We start from the raw sequence: 18,938 nt of genomic DNA, 5'->3' as shown, positions 1-18,938 counted from the left end.
GCTTCCCCCATGTCTTTCTCAATAACAGACTATGGACTTTTCCTCCAGGAACTTGTCCAAACCTTTCTTAAAACCAACTACGCTATCCGCTCTTACCACATCCTCTGGCAACACGTTCCAGAGCTTAACTATTCTCTGAGTGAAAAAAGATTTCCTCCAATTGGTTTTAAAAGTATTTCCCTGTAACTTCATTGAGTGTCCCCTAGTCTTTGTCATTTTTGACAGAGTAAATCATGGCGACCTCAAACATAGGCACCGGAAATTTAGGCCCAGGTTTTTGAAGCCGACATTTCCAGCACCTATGTTTGACATGAGTTGCATCTTTGGAGGACGCCTAAGGTTGTTTCTGGGGTTAGTCACGTCTACTTTGACCTTAGGTAGTCTAAGGCACCACCATAAGTGCAATCTAGGTGCCAGTTTTGTAAAACCTATATTTTTTTAAAACAATTTTAAAATTGCTTTTAATCTGCTTTGTCACTTAAGGTAGGCGCTGGTAGGGCACCTACCAGAGCCTAACTTAAGGCGCTGTTTACAGAAAATGGGCCTTAGTGAATAATCATACATACCAGCCATGTGAATCCAGCAGTAGTAAGAACCTGCTTGGATTCACAGAGGCATGTCCTTTAGTCAGTCAGCCAGTGCCTGTGCCTCTCCTCCTTGCCAGCACCTCTGCTCATTCTCCTCACCTCTTCAGCACCCCCACTGGCAGTAATTGGAGGCTCAGGGCTGCGACTGGAGGACGTTGATGTGATGATGTCACACATGCACATGACATCATCACATCAACATCTGCGCATTTCCAGGTGCCCTCCAGGCGCAGCCCCGAGATTAGTGTGCCACAGCTTTAAAAGTTTGCAACATGCTGTGTTAAATCATCTCTAGTACCTGAAGATTGGAGAGAGGCCAATGTTATGCTGATTTAAAAAAAAAGGTTCCATAGGAGTGGCCTTAAGGATATGGCCAATCAGAGTCTTAGGCCACTTCCAGTGCATCCCAGAATGCACTAGGAAGGGGACGGTCTGCCATTCTGAAGAGATTCCCTTGCCACAATCAGCTCAGCGGCAACACGATTCTCTAACCGGTGCCTATGACATGGACGATGGTTAGAGAACTGGGTTTTATAGGAGGAGTTAGGCATCTGTCCATCAGGACAGATGTGATTCTGTACAGGACGCCATGTGCGATTCTTAAAAGCTGCTTAGGTGGCTGCTGAGACCGAGCATCCTATACAGAATCAGGCCCAAAGAATTTATTTGTTGAGGACCAAGGCTGGGATCAAAATTTACTTGAGAGGCCAGGCAAGCTGAGCATCAGACTGTTGACTCATTGGAAATAAAATAGTACACGCCAGGTTTTATCTTGAACCAAACTCTGTTTTCTCAAGGGTTTCCGCAGCTGGCATACCTCACAGCATACTTGAAGAATGCCATTGCAGGATGGCTGAAACGTCGTTTTCTACCTGACAAGACGCAGCAAGACCTGGAAATCTGCAACAAGCTTGAACCAAACTCAACTATACTCTTGCTTTCAATTGATGAAGCAACTTCAAAAACAGTTCAGTACATATGGCCAACTGTTTACACCGCTTCTCCTTCTCTCCAACACAAAAATACTTTTAACAGATGTATAAAACTGTTCCTTTAGTTACAGTTCTGTATTGTAGTACCTTGATGGAAAACCACAATGCTGTTAACTCCCAGCTGTCAGATGTAAAGGATCTGCTACTTGTATATAGTTTTCCTGGAACAGCAAATGGAGTTCCCCTTCTGTTTAGATATAAACAGTCCTTTAGATAAGAGAGGGCTGAAGCCTGGATGCAATTGCACCACTTACATAAAATTCCTTCTCCTTCCCTTGGGTTTCTCTGGAGTTTGGTAGTTCCAGATACCACCACACAATGCCAGGCAGCAACTTGGTTATTTCTGGTTCTGGTCCTAGGAACTCCTGAATCCTTGTTACAAAAACAAGTGCCTTTGTGTGCCCTCCTGTAGGGTTAGGGTTACCAGACATACGGATTTCTCCGGACATGTGCTCCTTTTGAGGACATGTCTGGGGTTCTGGACGGCTTTTCAAAACCCAGCACCATGTCCCTCACAATCGCCGTTGGGCATGAGGGCAACACAATGACATCACGCGCATGCATATGAGGTCATTGTTGCGTGGATGCCTTCCTGCCTGACTAAAGCAGGCAGCAGGGGATGTACCTGGGGCAGGGCTAGGGTGGGATTGAGGGCAGGACTGGGGTGTGGTGGGGCGGGGATGGGTGGAACTGGGTGGGCTTGTGGGGAGGGTCTGAGGGGTCCGGATTTTCTGAATGGAAAATCTAGTAACCCTATGTAGGGTTACAGGCAAGCCAATTCTTAAAACTGCAAAACAGTGGCAGGCTTGGCAGGAATAAAAATAGGGGCTCTCCCTGTGAGATGGAAGGTCAGAGGTGGGAGAGTACCAAAGACAATTTTGGCAGGCAAAGCAGGAGCTTAAATTACTTTGGGATGTTCCTTCTGCCACCGGGAACATCACTCAAGTGCAAAACCCCTTCTTCACTACCATAAGCTTCTGCAGGTTTCCCTAGAGTTACCATATTTGTTCACACAAAAAAGAGGACAAGTGGCCCCACCCCGTATGTTTGACTACATTTAAACTTTGACATACACGTTCTTTCCCGCACTACAGCCTTTGAGCATCCTGTGTAAAATATTGCAGTGGTAGTCCAGTATTAATCGCCTCTAACGCCCATGTTAGGTTTTGCTACATCGGCCCATGAGTAGGAAGAGTTTTTTAGTGGATTATGCTAAAAGTCTGTGAACTACTTATTTGGCTTTCTGGTAAATACCAGCGCCAGCTCTGGTATTCACCAGACAATAAATAAAACTGTTTATGTACTGGGCTCACACTTCTCAGGGCACAAATTAGGCAACCACCTAGGCAACAAACTAACACTGGGTAGCACACATTTTCTAAAGTATACAAAATTTTAAATAATCTTGTTCCTACTTAAGAACAAGAACTGGTAGAAGAGAGTTCCATGTGAAAGGGGTACATGAGAGGTTTTTGACCAATGAAAGAGCTTGACCTGCTAATAGCTGATTGAACCATTGTTACTACTCAATGCAGGCATAGGCAGTGGAACGCTTTTTTGTTTGGGGGGGGGCCCAAAGCTCCATCCCAGACCTGCCCAAGCTCTGCCCCAGGCTCCGCCCCCCCATAATAATAGTACTTGTAAATACCATTTCTTCCATTCATTTTTCATATACTGTACACACAATATAATCTACACAAAGCATACTCATTTTCCCCTACCCACTTCTGCACAGCATTTCTTCCTCTCTCCTCAACCCCTATATGCAACGTCTCCCTCTCTTTCACTGTCCACCATCTCTCTCTCTCTCTCTCTCTCTCTCTCTCATTCCCTCCTTTGCTGCAAAGAGAGTAGGGGGGTGAGAGAGAGAGGTAGGAATCCAGGGTGCATTTCTCCAACTCCCTTTACTGCCACATCCAACATTTCTCCCTCTCTTATTCCATGAACTATGTGTAACATCTTTTGCCCCTGACCACCAGCCCCATGCCCAACATTTCTCCTTCTATCACCCCTCTCCAGCACCATGCCACATCTTTTCCTCCATTCCCTCAACCACCATGTCCAACATTCCTCTCTCTTGCAACCTTTTCCATCTGTCCCACTGTTCCCTTTCCACCACATCCAATATTTCTCTCTCTCATCTCTCTCAACCTCACTCCTCTCCCAGCACCATGTCCAACAATTCTCTCCTTCTCTATGCCCAACAATTCTCCTCTGCCCAACAAGTCTCCTCTTTCTTCCTTTCCCCACGTTCACCATCTCTTTCCCTCTCACACTCATGTTCAACAATTCTCCCTTTCTATTCCCTCTCCCACCTCAGCATCTCTTTCCCTCCCTCCATCCTTCCATCCTATGTCCCAAGGTCATGCCCCCTTGCCCTCCCTCTCGTGTCTCAAGTTCATGCCCCTTCTCTCCCTTTGCCATAAGTTCACACTCTCTTTCTTGTCTCAATGCGCCCTTCCTCTCCCCTTCTGTGTCCCAACACACCCCTCTCCCTCAATCCCTCTCTCCCTTGTCCCAAGTTCATGCCCCCCTCCCAAGGGTGTGTACCTGTGTTCTGGCCAGCTCTAAGACATCCAAGTAGGCCTCCGCCTCCTCCCTCCTATCAGCTGCACTTCTTTCGTCACAAAGCCACAGCAGCATCAGCAAAGTATGGCCAGAGGTCCTGGTATGCTGGCTGCGTGGCCTGCTACCAAAAGGTGTGTGGCCACACAACTTAGAGGGAACATTGCTTTATTCCTTTTCACTTTTTATCTAATCAAGTTTCTATCTCCTTCTCTCACCCCTAGCTATCACATTTCTCATTCTCCTATTCCCTTTTATCGGCTTCCCATTACCACATTTCTAACCTCATATACTCATTCTGCTTATTCATCTCCTTGACAACTCTCCCACATGGATACACCATTTCTAGCATCTTCCCTCCTTGTTGCTTACTCCACCCTTGTAACCCAGCATTTCCTTCCTTCCTCTTTCTTTCTTTCTCTCTCCCTCCCACAAGTCTAACATCTCTCCTTTCTGCCCCGCCAAGCCCTCCTCCCAAGTCTGACATCTTCTCCCAATCCCGTCCATATCCCCTCCGCCTTTCCCTGCCCATCTCTCCTCTTCTTCCTCTGCTCTCCCTGAGTAGTTCATCTTACCCCCCTTCTGCCCCTCCCCTGAATCTCCTTCCCTTTCCATTTTGTCCTCTCCACCAAATCCATTTCTCCATTTTGCCCCTCCATATCCATCTCTCCCTCCCTTTTACCCCTTCTACCATCTCTCCCTGACCCCCCTCTACCTTCCCCCATGTCCTTCTCTCCCTCTCTTCCTCTCTCTGTCGTCCTTCAAATCCATTTCTCATTGTACCCCTTCTACCCCCTCTGCCACTTCTCCCTGTGATCCATCTACCCCCTCTGCTGCCCTCATCCATCTCTCCCTGTCTCTCACAAATTTGACATCTTTCCCTCCTCCCCTTACCCTATTCCTGAGTGTCACATCTCTCCCTCCTTCCCTCATTTGAATCCAACAACTCTCCCTCCTCAACTTTCAAGTCCTATATTGATTCCTCTTTATTTTCTTCCCCTCCCCCAAATCTGGCTGCACCAGGCAGTACTCTGGTGGAAGCGCTATCTTTCTGCCAGCCAGCATACCGTAAACCTTCCCCGACATCTTTTCCTTCCCTCCCAGATGTCTACATTTCTTGCAAATGTTTTTGAGCGTAGGAAACAATTCTCAACGCGGCCCTGCCACCACCCGGCGACTTCCACTGCCTGCCCCAGCAGAAATAGGACACAGTCAGAGAGGGCAGGGCAGGCAGAGAAGTCACTGGGTGGCGGCAGGGCAGCATTGAGAATGGGTTCCTCCTCCCAGAAACATTTGCAAGAAATGTAAAATAGACACATGGGTGGGGGAGAGGAGTAAATGTAAGGAAATGGTTCGCAGCAGCGAGCCAACCAGCAGGTATGCTGGCCGGCAGGAAGATGCCGCTCCCAGGAGAGTGCTGCCTGTGTAGATACACCGTCGGCCCTGTTGCCACTGGGAATTTTTTGGGAGGCCATGGCCCCTGTGCCCCCCCTCCCCACCCCGGTGTTCTGACGCCTATGAGTGCAGGCATCTGAGATCTTTTTTCCTTTCACTATAATATGCTTATGCTTAAGTTATGTAAATAAAACCTATTTGGTATATATGGTAACAATTAACAGAGGTTTTTTGTCCATTGAGGTGATATTAGTTGTCGACTTAATTAGATGTGTCAACTCTGCCCTCGGACTGCCCCCATAATAGCCAGTTTTGCATTGGCAAGTTGGCACTAACTGGGTATATTCAGTGTCACTACTTGGTTAAGTGCTGTTCAATATACCCAGTTAGCCCCGAACAAGTGATTTAAATGGCTCCAAATTTTGGCTCCTAAATTTGTGGCCTGTTTTCATTCAAATCTAGAAGCATACGTTTTCTTCTGAAAATTTATCTTAGATATTCTCCCAGAACTGGTGCTGTAGCTTTTTCCGGAATTGTACCTGAGTATATGCAACATGCTGCACTCCTTCCAGATAACATCCAGGGAGGGGACGCTCTGCATGCTCAGTGAGTTATGGTTGAGGTAAAGGTTGCACAGAGTCTGGTTGTGAAGGAGACACGTGACCAGAGAGTCCATACAGGCATCAGTGAGTCCATTGGCTTCCATCCTGCCACCAGAAGCAGCCAGAGGAAAAATACAGAGGAACAGGGTTTAAGAAATCAGTGACTGGAGCCTGTGATGTTTAGTCTGTCACAGGAGAAAGCTATGATTTTTAGAGAAGTCTGTGATGGAGGGAGGAGGGGGGAGGGGGGAGTTGTGAATTTTGAGAAACTGTTGCAGAGAACCCATTTTACAGATGTATGTGATTGGAGGGAGTCTGTGACTTTTAGAGAGCTCTGGGGTCCTTTTATTGAGCTGCAGTAAGCACTAGTTTGTGTTTGCTACAGTTTGAAAGGGCTTACCACGGGACACGCTGAGGCATCCTGCAGTGAAATTCCCAAGCAAACCAAGCAATAAAAAATTATTTCTGAATTTTTCTTGGGGGGGGGATGTATCTGAGGCGGAACATGGGCATGATAGCATAAATCAGTTAAGGCAGCCACATTACCACACAGTAACAGATTAAATAAATAAATAATTAGCGTGGGATTAGCACATGAGACCTTACCGCCTACAAAATGGGTGGTGGTAAGGGTTCATGTGCTAAGTTTTGTTAATGGCTGCCACATAGCGCACGGCCATTAATTGGGAAAATGGGAAATCAGCCATTTTCCGGTTGCGGTAAAAATGGCCTTAGTACACAGGAAATATTAGGGCTACCAGATGTCTGGGAAAACCCGGATAAGCCTCTTTTTAGAAGACTGTCTGGGTGTCCAGTAGAATATCTGAAAACCATCAGTTTGTCCGGATTTTGGAAAGCCCCAAGCTCGGGGCCATTTCTGAATATCCTCTGCGCATCTACACATATCAGCATGATGACATCACACGCATATGTGTATGCGTGTAACGTCCGTGCGTCAATGTCCGTGCATGTGCAGAGGATATCCAGACACGGCTCTGAGTTTGGGGAATGACATGTGCGGTTTGTGTGGGGGCGGGGCTAAGAGGAACAGGGTCAGGTGTCCTCTTTTTTAAAAGAGGAAATCTGGTAACCCTAGGAAATATTGATGTAATGTAATGTAATTTATTTCTTATATACCGCTACATCCGTTAGGTTCTAAGCGGTTTGAAGAAAATATACATTAAGATTATAAATGAGAAGTAAGAAGGTACTTAAAAAATTCCCTTACTGTCCCGAAGGCTCACAATCTAACTAAAGTACCTGGAAATTAATAAAGAAGAGAAAATAAAGATGGTTGAAAAAAGAAAAATTCTATGTGAATTTATAGGATGGAAATTAAACTGACAGTGAAGAACTGTATGAAAAATACATATGGAATTCAGTTAGAGAGGGTAGGTTACAATCTATGGTATTTGTTTAATTGGAAAGTGTTAAGGTGGGTAATGACACGCTAAAGCCACTTTTTACACAGCTTAGTGAAAAGACCCATGTGCCTGGGATTGGATATATTATTAGAGAAGGACTTCCCAAATATGTGACTTCAGCACACCTCAGGCTTTGAGCATTGCTAAATTAAAGGATAATTGGAATAGCTGCTTACTCACCCCAGTTTCTCCAGCCGGCACCGTGGGTCACTCAGGACAGGCCAGAACCTTTGGGCTCCCTTATCCCCCAGTTTGTTAAAACCCAATTTCAGATAAGAGAGTGAGGGTGTGGTTGTCAGCAGGCACAAAATCTCAGGGATACAGGCTTCAGTGAGACCATTCTCTTCCAAACTAAAGAGATGCACCAGACAAGGTTAGACTAACATGCTTCATGAAACTTAGTTTCCACTGGTTGAAAGGGCAGTTAGGAATAACAAGGGGCAGGGCAGGGCAGGGCTGGAGCAATGTTATTGGATGCTCTAGGTTAGGGGTGGGCAACTACAGTCCTTGAGAGCCACCATCCCATTGGATTTTCAAGATTTCCACCATAAATATGCACGAGAGTGATTTGCATTGTACGCAGATAGATCTCATGCATATTCATGGTGGAAATCTTGATAAGTCAACTGGGTTCTGGTCCTTGAGGACCGTGGTTGCTCACCCTTGCCCCAGATCAATACTTTTCGACACTCTCCTGAAAGTACCAGTTGGATTTTCCAGGCCACCACAATTAATATTCACAAGATAAATTTGCATATATTGGGGAAAAATATGTTTCATGCATAATCACTGTGATAATCTCAAAACTTTGCTTACTAGGTGTTGAGAAACACTGCCCTAAATTGAGTCTTCAGGTATGCATCTTCTAACACAGAGATCTCAAAGTCCCCCCCTTGAGGGCCACAATCCAGTCGGGTTTTCAGGATTTCCCCAATGAATATGCATTAGAAGCAGTGCATGCACATAGATCTTATGCATATTCATTGGGGAAATCATGAAAACCCGACTGGATTGCGGCTCTCAAGGAGGGACTCTACAGGGCAGGACAAAAACGTATTAGTCAAGATCTGTATTAGTCTTAGATCTGTATTATTCTTAGATTAGTATTAGTCAAGATCTGTTTGTTTATGAGGAGAGAGGGTGACAGCCTGGTATGCCTTGTACAGGAACAGCTATAAATCAAACCAAATCTGATCATAGGTCACCAGCAAGCCTCTCCCGTCCTTTCCAGTTAATAGTTTAATATTACCCCAGGTATTGAAGACTTCCCATCTCCGCAGCCTGCAGCGATGAGCACAGCAGAATCACAGCTTCATCCTGAAGCTGACTGCCACTGAGATCCAGCTGTTCTAGGTATGGGTTGGTGACCAGGAAGGAGGAGAAGTCAGGTATACAGGATTTGGTGAACTGGTTTCCTGAGATCCTGCAAGTAATAAAATAACAAAACAAAGGAGAGCTAACGGAATGCCACAAAATTTGCATTTTCTATTCATTGCCTTGATGGGATTTGATGAAAGAGCTGCGTTCTCATGCCATGACTGTTACATGGAAGGCTATTATTGAGCAAAAGAATAATAATAATAATAACTTTATTTTTATATACCGCCAACAATCTTGCGACTTCTAGGCGGTTTACAATAAAAGAAGCTGTTTACAATACAAGAAACTGAGAATACAATAAATATAAAGAGAAACTTTACATACAGCGAATTGAAGAGTATAACAGTGAATATCTCGTACAGCGAATTAAAGAGTATTGCAGTGTACATCTGATAACATTAATTATGTTAACGTCAGTCTGTGAGTTGTGTGGTCAGGAAGTGCCAAGTTGTTTAAATAGAAGTAGAAATGTTCCGTAAGTTGAATAGAGTGTTCATATTTAGTGATTGCAAGTTCAGGTATGTGGTGTTGTTACAAGGGGGGTTGATGTTCCGGTTCGTTACCTAGGTATTTCAGGAATAGGTAGGTTTTTAGGTGTTTCCTGAATTCTTCATAGTTGTTTGTGTGCGCAATTAGTTTTCCTAGGTCTTTACCCCATATGGCTGCTTGATATGATAGCAGTTGTTGATGGTGTCTCTTATATTTGCACCCTCTGGCCGGTGGGGAGACAAATTTCATGTGTGTTTTTCTTTCATGTTTATTGGTTGGGAATGAGAAGAGGTCTGTGATGTATTTTGGGGCTAGACCGTTTAATACTTTGAAGCAGAGACAGCCTAGCTTGAACTTCGAGCGCGCCTCCATCGGCAGCCAGTGTAGGAGTCGGTAGGAAGGGGTTACGTGATCGGACTTCTTCAGCCCGAAAATCATCCTGACTGCTGCATTTTGTATCAGTTGTAGTCTTTGCATTTGCTTCCGTGGGATTGTTAGATGGGTGATGTTGCAGTAGTAGAAGTGGAGTGAAGCACAGATCCCTCATGTGGTAGCAGATGAAACCCAGTGCGGCTTTGGCGGCAACTGTGACTTCAGTTAGCTGAGAGATTGTAAGCAGGTTCTGGTGGTCTAATGTGGCAGTGCTGATAAAAAGATAAGTTTTGTTTTCTTGGATCTGATGTGTAATGAATACATTTTTTTTTGAGAGCTGCTGAGCATAGAGCCACTATTACTGTCTTTCACCAGTTTTCACTAGCTTAGAAACATGACAGCAGTCAGCAGATTTAAAAAAAGCCCTCATGGTCCATCCAGTCTGCCCAACAAGGCGGCCAGAGACACAGAACTGTGTTGCATAGTGGCCACATTTACTCCCCATATGAGTTACACTCCTAGCATGTGATATGAATGTCATATACAGTAGAATCAGTGGCGTACCTAGCATATGTGACACCCGGGGCCCATCATTTTTGACACACACACCCCCACATCTATATCAAAAATATGATTTTTAGTAACAATCCACATATCGCACAACAAGAGTGTACCTAGGAAAAGGCAGCATCTTTAACACTGCAGTGAGCACTAGAACACCAACACATACATTGTAAAACTAAACAAGCCAGATCCCGCGTAGTCAATTGATCCTGTAGTCAATGCCAACTGAAAACTATGTCCTTTTCATACACACAGAACAGAGATACACCCTCGCCCAATATGGAATAATCACAAACTAAAAATAGAAATATGTAGACAAAAGTTAAACTGAACCGCCAAGAAACCGGACTCTGCATACAATGCAACACCACAAAAATAGTGATACATGTCCCTTAATACTGTGCAAAATATAAAGACAGTAGATATAAATTTGAAAAAACTGATACATAACAATCATCACTTTACAAATTAACAAATAAAAATAAAACAAATAATGAGAAATAAGAAAATACCATTTTATTGGACTAATCCATTTTTCAATTAGCTTTCAGAGGCCAAATCTTTCTTCAGAACAGTACAGTATACTGCTGTTCTGGCATCCTGTCCTGAGGAAAGGGATTTAGTCAAAAAAATTGCCTTATTTCCATTTCCTATTTATAAACTTTTATCAATACAGTTACAATACTACTTGATTCTAAATAAAGCAACAAAAAAATCTTTCTACCTTTTGTCATTTCTGCTTTAATCATCTTCTCTTTACTCTCTTCTTTCTATACAGCGTTTGTCCTCTCTCCCTTCCATGCAACATCTGCCCTTTCTTTGCCCTTTTCACCCAGCTTCCGCCCTCTCTCTCTACCACTTCCATCTACTGCCCACACTCTCTCTGCCCCTTCCATCTACTGTCCATCCTCTCTCTCTCTCTTCCATATGGCATCTTCCCTCTTTCTATGTCCCTTCAATAAACTGTATATCTGGGGTCCCTTCTCTCCTTTGCACATGATTCATTTCAGCTTCACCCCTCTCCATTTTTCTGTCTCCACCCCCTCCCCTATGCTTTGGCATCTCTCTCTTTCTCTTCTCCTTTCCTTCCTTCCTTCCCACTCCACACCATGGTGTGATATCTCTATCTCCTTCCCTTCCCTCATGCCATGGCATCTCTTCCTCCCCCTCCATGGTCAGGTATCTCCTTTCCTTTTTTTCCTTTCCTCCCTCCCATGGACTTGGCATCTCTGTTTCCTCTCCCTTGTCTTCCTTCTCCCTCCTTCCCTCTCTCTCCCCAATTGGGTGCTACAGCAGCAGCATGTCTCCCCCCTTGCCTGTGCAATATTTCTACTCTCCCCCTTTCCCTGTACAGCAGCAGCAACATGTCTCTCCCTTGCCTTTTCAGCATTTCTCCCCCCTTTGCCTGTGCAGTATTTCTACCCTCCCCCCTCCCCTGTGCAGCATTTCTACCCTCCCCCCTTCCTTGCCCAGCATGTTTACTCTCCCCCCTTCCCTGCCCAGCATGTCTGGTCGGCTCCCCCTGCTGAAAGCCGCAGGTGTCCGCTCCTCGCGTGATCCGCAACTGCATCATAAGCCTTCTTTCTGACATCGTGATGTCAGTGCATTGGAAGCCTTCTCTCTGACGTCGCGACGTCAGAGGGAAGGCTTCTGACGCAGCTGCGGATCGTGCAAGGAGCGGACGCCAGCGGCTTTCAGCAGGGGAGCCGGCCAGAAGATGAGCAACGCCGATGAGCATCCACGGACACCCTTGTATACTGCCGCTACTGCTGGTTAAGGAAAGCAGCAGTGGCAGAATAGGGAGGGTGGCCAGCTGTGCACTAGAGAGTTGCACAGGAACAGAAATCCCACCCATCCCCGCCAAAATCCCACCCGTCCCCACTCATCCCCGAGAGGAATCCCTCCGTCCCCACCCCCGTCCCCGTAAGGAATCCCCTTCATCCCCGCCTGTCCCTATAAACTTCAGAAATAGTTATTTTGTTTAATTATGCTACTGAATTAAAGGCTCTGGTAGAGACCTATTTACAAATAAGCAGACACTTTATTAATTTGGAAATATTAATTGGGAAGAATACATACTTTCTAAATGGGTTTCTACGAGAGCCTCTAATGTAAATATAAAATATAAATACTCAGCTGATGAGAACCCCCAAGCTGTCAGCTGAAGACTTCCTTTGCAGTTGGCCGGGGGTCTCTTTTGCCAAGCTTGGCAGGCAGCAGTAGTGTCCCTGAGTCACAGATGCTGGCACCTCAGTGGCTCATGGATGTTGCCAGCGCCTGCTGTGCTTGGTGGAGGGGAGTTCTGGCCGTCTCTAGAGGAGGTCCTCTGCTGGCAGTGCTTGGGGATCCCCACCAGTCACAGGAAGGGTCAGCAAGTACTTCAACACTGTAGAAATAAAAACAGAAATGCATTTCCTTTTCTTTTGAACACAATACAAAGACATCTGCTATATACATTTCCCAAAGCTAACGTATTTTTTACCTTTGTTGTCTGGAGACTTATTTTTCCATAAAGTTGATCCCAGTTTCTTTTTTCTGCTTTCCCATCTTCTGTAAATTATTCTGTTGCTGTCCATTGGTTCCTCCTACCATGGTCCAGCATTTATCCCTTTCTCATCTTTCACCCCTGCCCACCAGTCTCATGCCCAACATTTCTCCTTCTGTCACCCCCTCTCCAGCACCATGCCACATCTCTCCCTCCATTCCCTTCACCACTATGTCCAACATTCCTCCCTCTTGCATCCATTTCAATCTCTACGTTCCACCACAATATTTCTCCCTCTCATCTGTACCTCACTCCCTCCCTATGACCAAAAATTCTCCCCGTGTACACAACCATCTCTTTCCCTCCCTTCCTCTCTCCCAAGATCATGCCTTCTGTGTCCAAAAACGCATTCCCTCCCTCACCTCAGCATCTCTTTCCCTACCTTCCTCTCTCCCAAGTCCATGCCCTCTGTGTCCAAAAACGCATTCCCTCCCCCACCTCAGCATCTCTTTCCCTCCCTTCCTCTCTCCCAAGTTCATGCCTTCTGTGTCCAAAACGCATTCCCTCCCCCATCTCAGCATCTCTTTCCCTCCCTTCCTCTCTGCCAAGTTCATGCCTTCTGTGTCCAAAACGCACTCCCCCCCACCTCTTTCCCTCCCTTCCTCCATCCTCTCTCCCAAGTTCATGCCTTGTGTCCAAAAACGCACTCCCTCCCCTACCTCTTTCCCTCCCTTCCTCCATCCTCTCTCCCAAGTTCATGCCTTGTGTCCAAAAACGCACTCCCTCTCCCACCTCAGCATCTCTTTCCCTCCCTTCCTCTCTCCCAAGTCCATGCCTTCTGTGTCCAAAAACGCATTCCCTCCCCACCTCAGCATCTCTTTCCCTCCCTTCCTCTCTGCCAAGTTCATGCCTTCTGTGTCCAAAACGCACTCCCCCCCACCTCTTTCCCTCCCTTCCTCCATCCTCTCTCCCAAGTTCATGCCTTGTGTCCAAAAACGCACTCCCTCCCCTACCTCTTTCCCTCCCTTCATCCATCCTCTCTCCCAAGTTCATGCCTTGTGTCCAAAAACACACTCCCTCTCCCACCTCAGCATCTCTTTCCCTCCCTTCCTCTCTCCCAAGTCCATGCCTTCTGTGTCCAAAAACGCATTCCCTCCCCCACCTCAGCATCTCTTTCCCTCCCTTTCTCTCTCCCAAGTTCATGCCTTGTGTCCAAAAACGCACTCACTCCCCCCTTTTGTGTTCCGCGTTTGCCTCCCAAGTTTGACCTCCTTCTGTCCCGCATTTGCCTCCCACGTTCGTGTCCTGCTCTCATCTGCCAACAAATTACCTACTTTCTCATTCAAATGGAACTCGAGCTGCGAGGCTTGTCTTCTATTTCCTGCCTGCCCTGCCGCAGCACACATAGCCGACCGGAAGTCATCCCTGATGTCAGCACTGACGTCGGAGGGCGGGCTTTGCGTAAGCTCTCCCACCGACGTCAGCGCTGATATCGGGGAAGACTTCTGGTTGGCTATGTGTGCTGCGGCAGGGCAGGTAGGACAAAAAGACGAGCCTCGCGGCTCGAATTGTATTCAACCCTGCGGGATCCCCGGCATCCCCATTCAGATCTCTACTGTGCACCCACTTGGGGCGTGCACCCAGGGCGGACCGCACCTCCACCCCCTTCACCGGCCTCCCTAGGTATACCACTGAGTAGAATCTCAATTATCCGGCACCCAGTGGCTTGAGGGAGGGAGGGGGTTCGCGGCTCAGAAGCACTGCCACTGGTGCTTTGGGGGCTGGTGTTTCCCCCCACCCCGGCAATTTTTTTGCCAGTTGGGTGAGAATGCCAGTTAATTGAGTACCGGTTAATAGATTCTACTGTAAAATAAACATATTTGTCCTTGCTCTCTTTGAGTCACAGACCATAGAAATCTGCTCGGTATCGGCCTTACTACCCAATTGCTAGAGTTGCCATCAACATAAGAATAGCCTTACTGGGTCAGACCAATGGTCCATCTAGCCCAGTATCCTGTTTCCACAGAGGCTAATCCAGGTCACAAGTACCTGGCAAAAACCCAAATAGTAGCAACATTCCATTCTACCGATTCACGGCAAGCAGTGGCTTGCCCCATGTCTGTCTCAACAGCAGTTTATGGACTTTTCCTCCAGAAACTTGTCCAAACCTTTTTTTTTTTTAAACCAGCTACATTAACCACTCTTACCACATCCTCTGGCAATGCATTCCAGAGCTTAACTATTCTCTGAGTGAAAAAATATTTCTCCTATTGGTTTCAAACAGTATTACTCTGTTACTTCATTGAGTGTCCCCTAGTCCTCCTAAATCTTGATGCAGTAAAAAATCGATCCACTTGTGCCCATTCTACACCACTCAGGATTTTGTAGACTACGATCAAAACCCACTCCAGCCCATCTAGATCTGTTTTCATCGAGACACAGACTGTAGAAGTCTGCCCTGTTTTCCCAAATTTGGGACACAGACCATCGTAGTCTGCCCAGCGCTGGTCTTACTTTGCAGCTAACAGAGTTGCTGTCTAGGCACCATCAAGTTCCATATAGGAATCCTTTGTGTTTATCCCACAGATTTTTGAATTCCATCATCGTTTTTGTCTCTACCGCCTCCACCTGGAGGCTATTCTAGGCATCCACCACACTCTCCATGAAAAAGTATTTCCTGACATTACTCCAACACTAAGCAGAAAAATCATTTGTGAATTTCAAGACACAACTGAAGACATACTACTTCTCCTTGGCTTTCTGTTCTTAATCTTCTCGGTAACTTATAAGTAACTTTAGTTTTTTCCCTTACCATATTGTTCATTCTTTCCCTTTTCCCAACCTGTTTTTTTTTTGTTTATTGTAATCTACTGACTCCATCCTTTCCTCATATTTCCTAGTTTGTTTGATTGTTTAACTGTATTTTATGTTCCCTACCCTATTTAATTTTTATATTTACTTATTTTAAACTTTTATTGTAAACCGCTTAGATTTACCCTTGGTTTTATATTTGCGGTATATTAAATACATTGAACCACCCTGTGACCTCAATTCATGCTCTCTATTTCCACCACTTTCCCATCTCTGGAAAAGATAAGAACATAAGAATTGGATTTTTCTGTTTGAATAATGGGAATTTTATTCTGCAACTTGATTAATCCTATGATGAAGAAAGAGGAGTTCAGGACATTATCTCCCATAAAACCTAGCATGCTAGGTTTTATGGGAGATAATGTCCTGAACTCCTAGTTTTTTTCATAAATATTATTTTGTGTCCATTGTAGGAACTTTTGGGGCATTCATTTTTTTCTTACTTTAAATTTTGTTGTTATACTTGGAGAGCAAAAAAGGTGTGACATCACAGAAGACAGAGTTTTCGTACCAGCCAATGAGATTACAGCGTTGGACATGCATACTGGTTTCTCTCTTCCCCCTCTTTGCTCCATCAGTTCATTTCTCAGTATCCTCACCTGAGATTGTAGACAGGACAATTGTTGGCATTCAAAGCCAGACAGATTTGCGAGAGACCATGGTTAGAGAGCTGCGTATCCTGCAGGATAACTTCCTGGGGGCAGTGATTCGGAATTATCCAGGAACAAAAGGCCACGGTGTCTTCCTCTGGTAGGAAGCGGATTCGTAATCTAAAAGCACCAGGAGAGGAATAAGATAGAGAATGATTTATGCATCCAGTCCGGGATTTTTATAAAGCCCACAGAGCAAGCAGCGAAGTTAAGCAGAGGATAAGGGGTTAACAATTTTGTACTCTATGAAGCAACATCCCAGCTACAGACACAAGCTGATTCAGCATGTGGCAGTCAGCTTTTTTTTTTTTTTTAAAGTTGACTATCACCGGCTAGATTAGCCTCAGTTATTCAGTGCCAGGCTATGCTAGGTACCGGCACTAAAAATTGAGGGCGAAATCTGGTAGAGCTGGCCACTGGAGCTTATGCAGGTCCCGGCCAATAATCATAAGAACATAAGAATTGCCGCTGCTGGGTCAGACCAGTGGTCCATCGTGCCCAGCAGTCCACTCAGGTGGCAGCCCTTAGGGCAAAGACCAGAGCCTTAACTGAATCTATCCTTACCTGCGTACATCCTGGCTCAGCAGGAACTTGTCTATCTTTGTCTTGAATCCCTGGAGGGTGTTTTCCCCTATAACAGCCTCCGGGAGAGCGTTCTAGTTTTCTACCACTCTCTGGGTGAAGAAGAACTTCCTTACGTTTGTACAAAATCTATCCCCTTTTAACTTTAGAGTGCCCTCTTGTTCTCTCTACCTTGGAGAGGATGAACAACCTGTCTTTATCCACTAAGTCTATTCCCTTCATTATCTTGAATGTTTCGATCATGTCCCCTTCTCGGTCTCCTCTTTTCAAGGGAGGAGAGGCCCGGTTTCTCTAATCTCTCATTGTACAGCAATTCCTCCAGGCCCTTTGCTGGGGCCCGCAAAGTTAAGTGGGTGAATTTAGGACAGTTTTTGAGCTGTCCTAAATCCACTCACTTTGCACAGTGCCCACAAAATCCCCAGCTTCGTTCCAGTGAAACCCCTGACCTGCCCACTTTCTTGCTAGGTCGTCTGTAGTGATATTTAGGGCAGTGGCATAGGAGGAGGTGGGGGCTTGACCGCCCTGGATGTGGCCTTGGTGGAGGCACCAGTACCTCTCCTCTCTGCCCACGCTCCTTCTCACCCTTCCCCCCATCACATGTGTGCCTTCACTTCACCCCGAAGTTGGTGCAGGCAGCAAATTGGAGATGCTGCTCATGCCGGGGAAGTTAAAGAGGTGTGGGGAAAGGGAAGAGATGTGCATGTCATGGAGGGTGGGGAAACCCCCCCCCCAACAGCTGAATGGCAGGAGGCTACTATGGGGCTTCCCCTGCCACTCAGCTATTCAGAGCTTTCCCAAATTGGCTCTGCGCATGTGTCAAAGTCGCTCTCACAGCGACCGATTGGACAGGATTACAGCGATCCTCCGTGCAAATCATTTGCATGCAAACTTGTCAGAATATCAGTTGCTGTTTCAGAATTGGCCAAAAAATCGGCCCATAGTGACCCATGCGGTCATAGCAACCGTGTTTTGTGCACCTAGCCCTCTGTGCTTCCGTCAATAATTTGGGAGCCTGCATGATTGGGAAAGGCCGTCTTTCACTTTACACACAAAGATCTACCAGGAACCAGATCTGTATCTTGATAAGGGGATCAGTGGGTATGGATCTGATTAGAACAGGGAAGTCTTCCATCTCACCTACACATCTCTGACTGCTGCTTTGCAGAACACTTAAATATCGTCTGTCCCTTGCCCTTAGGGGAGATGCTGCCAGTTAGATGGATACTGGTCACACTCTGCTTTGGTGAGAAACTGGAGCAGATCTCTCTTAGGACTGTATTTGGCAGGTCACTCACCTCCAGTCTACAGAGAGAAAAAGAGATAGAGAGAAAAACATCTTTATAAATGTGGCAGGAGAGGCCTCTGCTTTTCAACATATTTATAAATGATCTAGAGATGGGAATAATTAGTGAGGTAATTAGATTTGCTGATGACAAATTTATTAAAAGCTATTAAATTACAAGAGGATTGTGAAAAATTGCAAGAGGACCTTATTATATTGCATTGTGTGTTTATTTTTTTATTCGCCTTATACAAAGCAAAATAGAAATGAGCAAACATAATAAATGTCCTTACAGATATAAAACCATACGGAAACATAATATAAAAACATACAACGATAAACAGCAATTAAATATCAATGTTCATAGCATGTATTCTCATAGCCACAAGTGTCCTTGTCCTTTTCGAAATAGATTCGAACCTCACTAACCTCACTGAAAATATAACAGCTTGCATAACGAAACTCCAATCCTGGGCCCTCTCTGTACAAATGAAGCTGCATGAGTCCAAAACAAAACTACTCTGGCTTGGCTCAAAATTAGATCAGTTACCCACACTCATTCCACTACCTTCTGGTCCCACATTGCAGATTGAATTATCAAGCAAAGTTTTGGGCATCATCCTTGACTCTAAACTTTCCTTTAATAATCATCTCAATTCTCTGGTAAAAAAATGTTTTTTTAGTATTCACATGTTGAG

The 18,938-nt window shown here is 45.5% G+C and overlaps 1 protein-coding gene across 3 annotated transcripts in view; it reads right to left on the bottom strand.

Moving 5' to 3' along the window:
• LOC117363831 (NACHT, LRR and PYD domains-containing protein 3-like) overlaps positions 1 to 18,938 on the bottom strand; it is an 85,068-nt gene that overhangs the window by 8,611 nt on the left and 57,519 nt on the right. For 2 of the 3 annotated variants that reach the window (XM_033952280.1, XM_033952372.1), the window contains exons 5-9: positions 18,096 to 18,260; positions 16,326 to 16,496; positions 8,815 to 8,988; positions 7,746 to 7,916; positions 6,079 to 6,246 (exon numbers count right to left, since the gene is read on the bottom strand). In XM_033952280.1, the coding sequence (XP_033808171.1) occupies positions 6,079 to 6,246; positions 7,746 to 7,916; positions 8,815 to 8,988; positions 16,326 to 16,496; positions 18,096 to 18,260 (849 nt within the window). The remainder of the gene's footprint in view (positions 1 to 6,078; positions 6,247 to 7,745; positions 7,917 to 8,814; positions 8,989 to 16,325; positions 16,497 to 18,095; positions 18,261 to 18,938) is intronic. The other variant, XM_033952458.1, reaches the window with a different exon arrangement.

Source organism: Geotrypetes seraphini, chromosome 1 (assembly GCF_902459505.1).
Source record: "Geotrypetes seraphini chromosome 1, aGeoSer1.1, whole genome shotgun sequence".
NCBI classification, from domain to species: domain Eukaryota; kingdom Metazoa; phylum Chordata; class Amphibia; order Gymnophiona; family Dermophiidae; genus Geotrypetes; species Geotrypetes seraphini.
The sequence above is the reverse complement of the archived record's forward strand: the minus strand, read 5'-3'. Positions and strand labels throughout refer to the sequence as shown.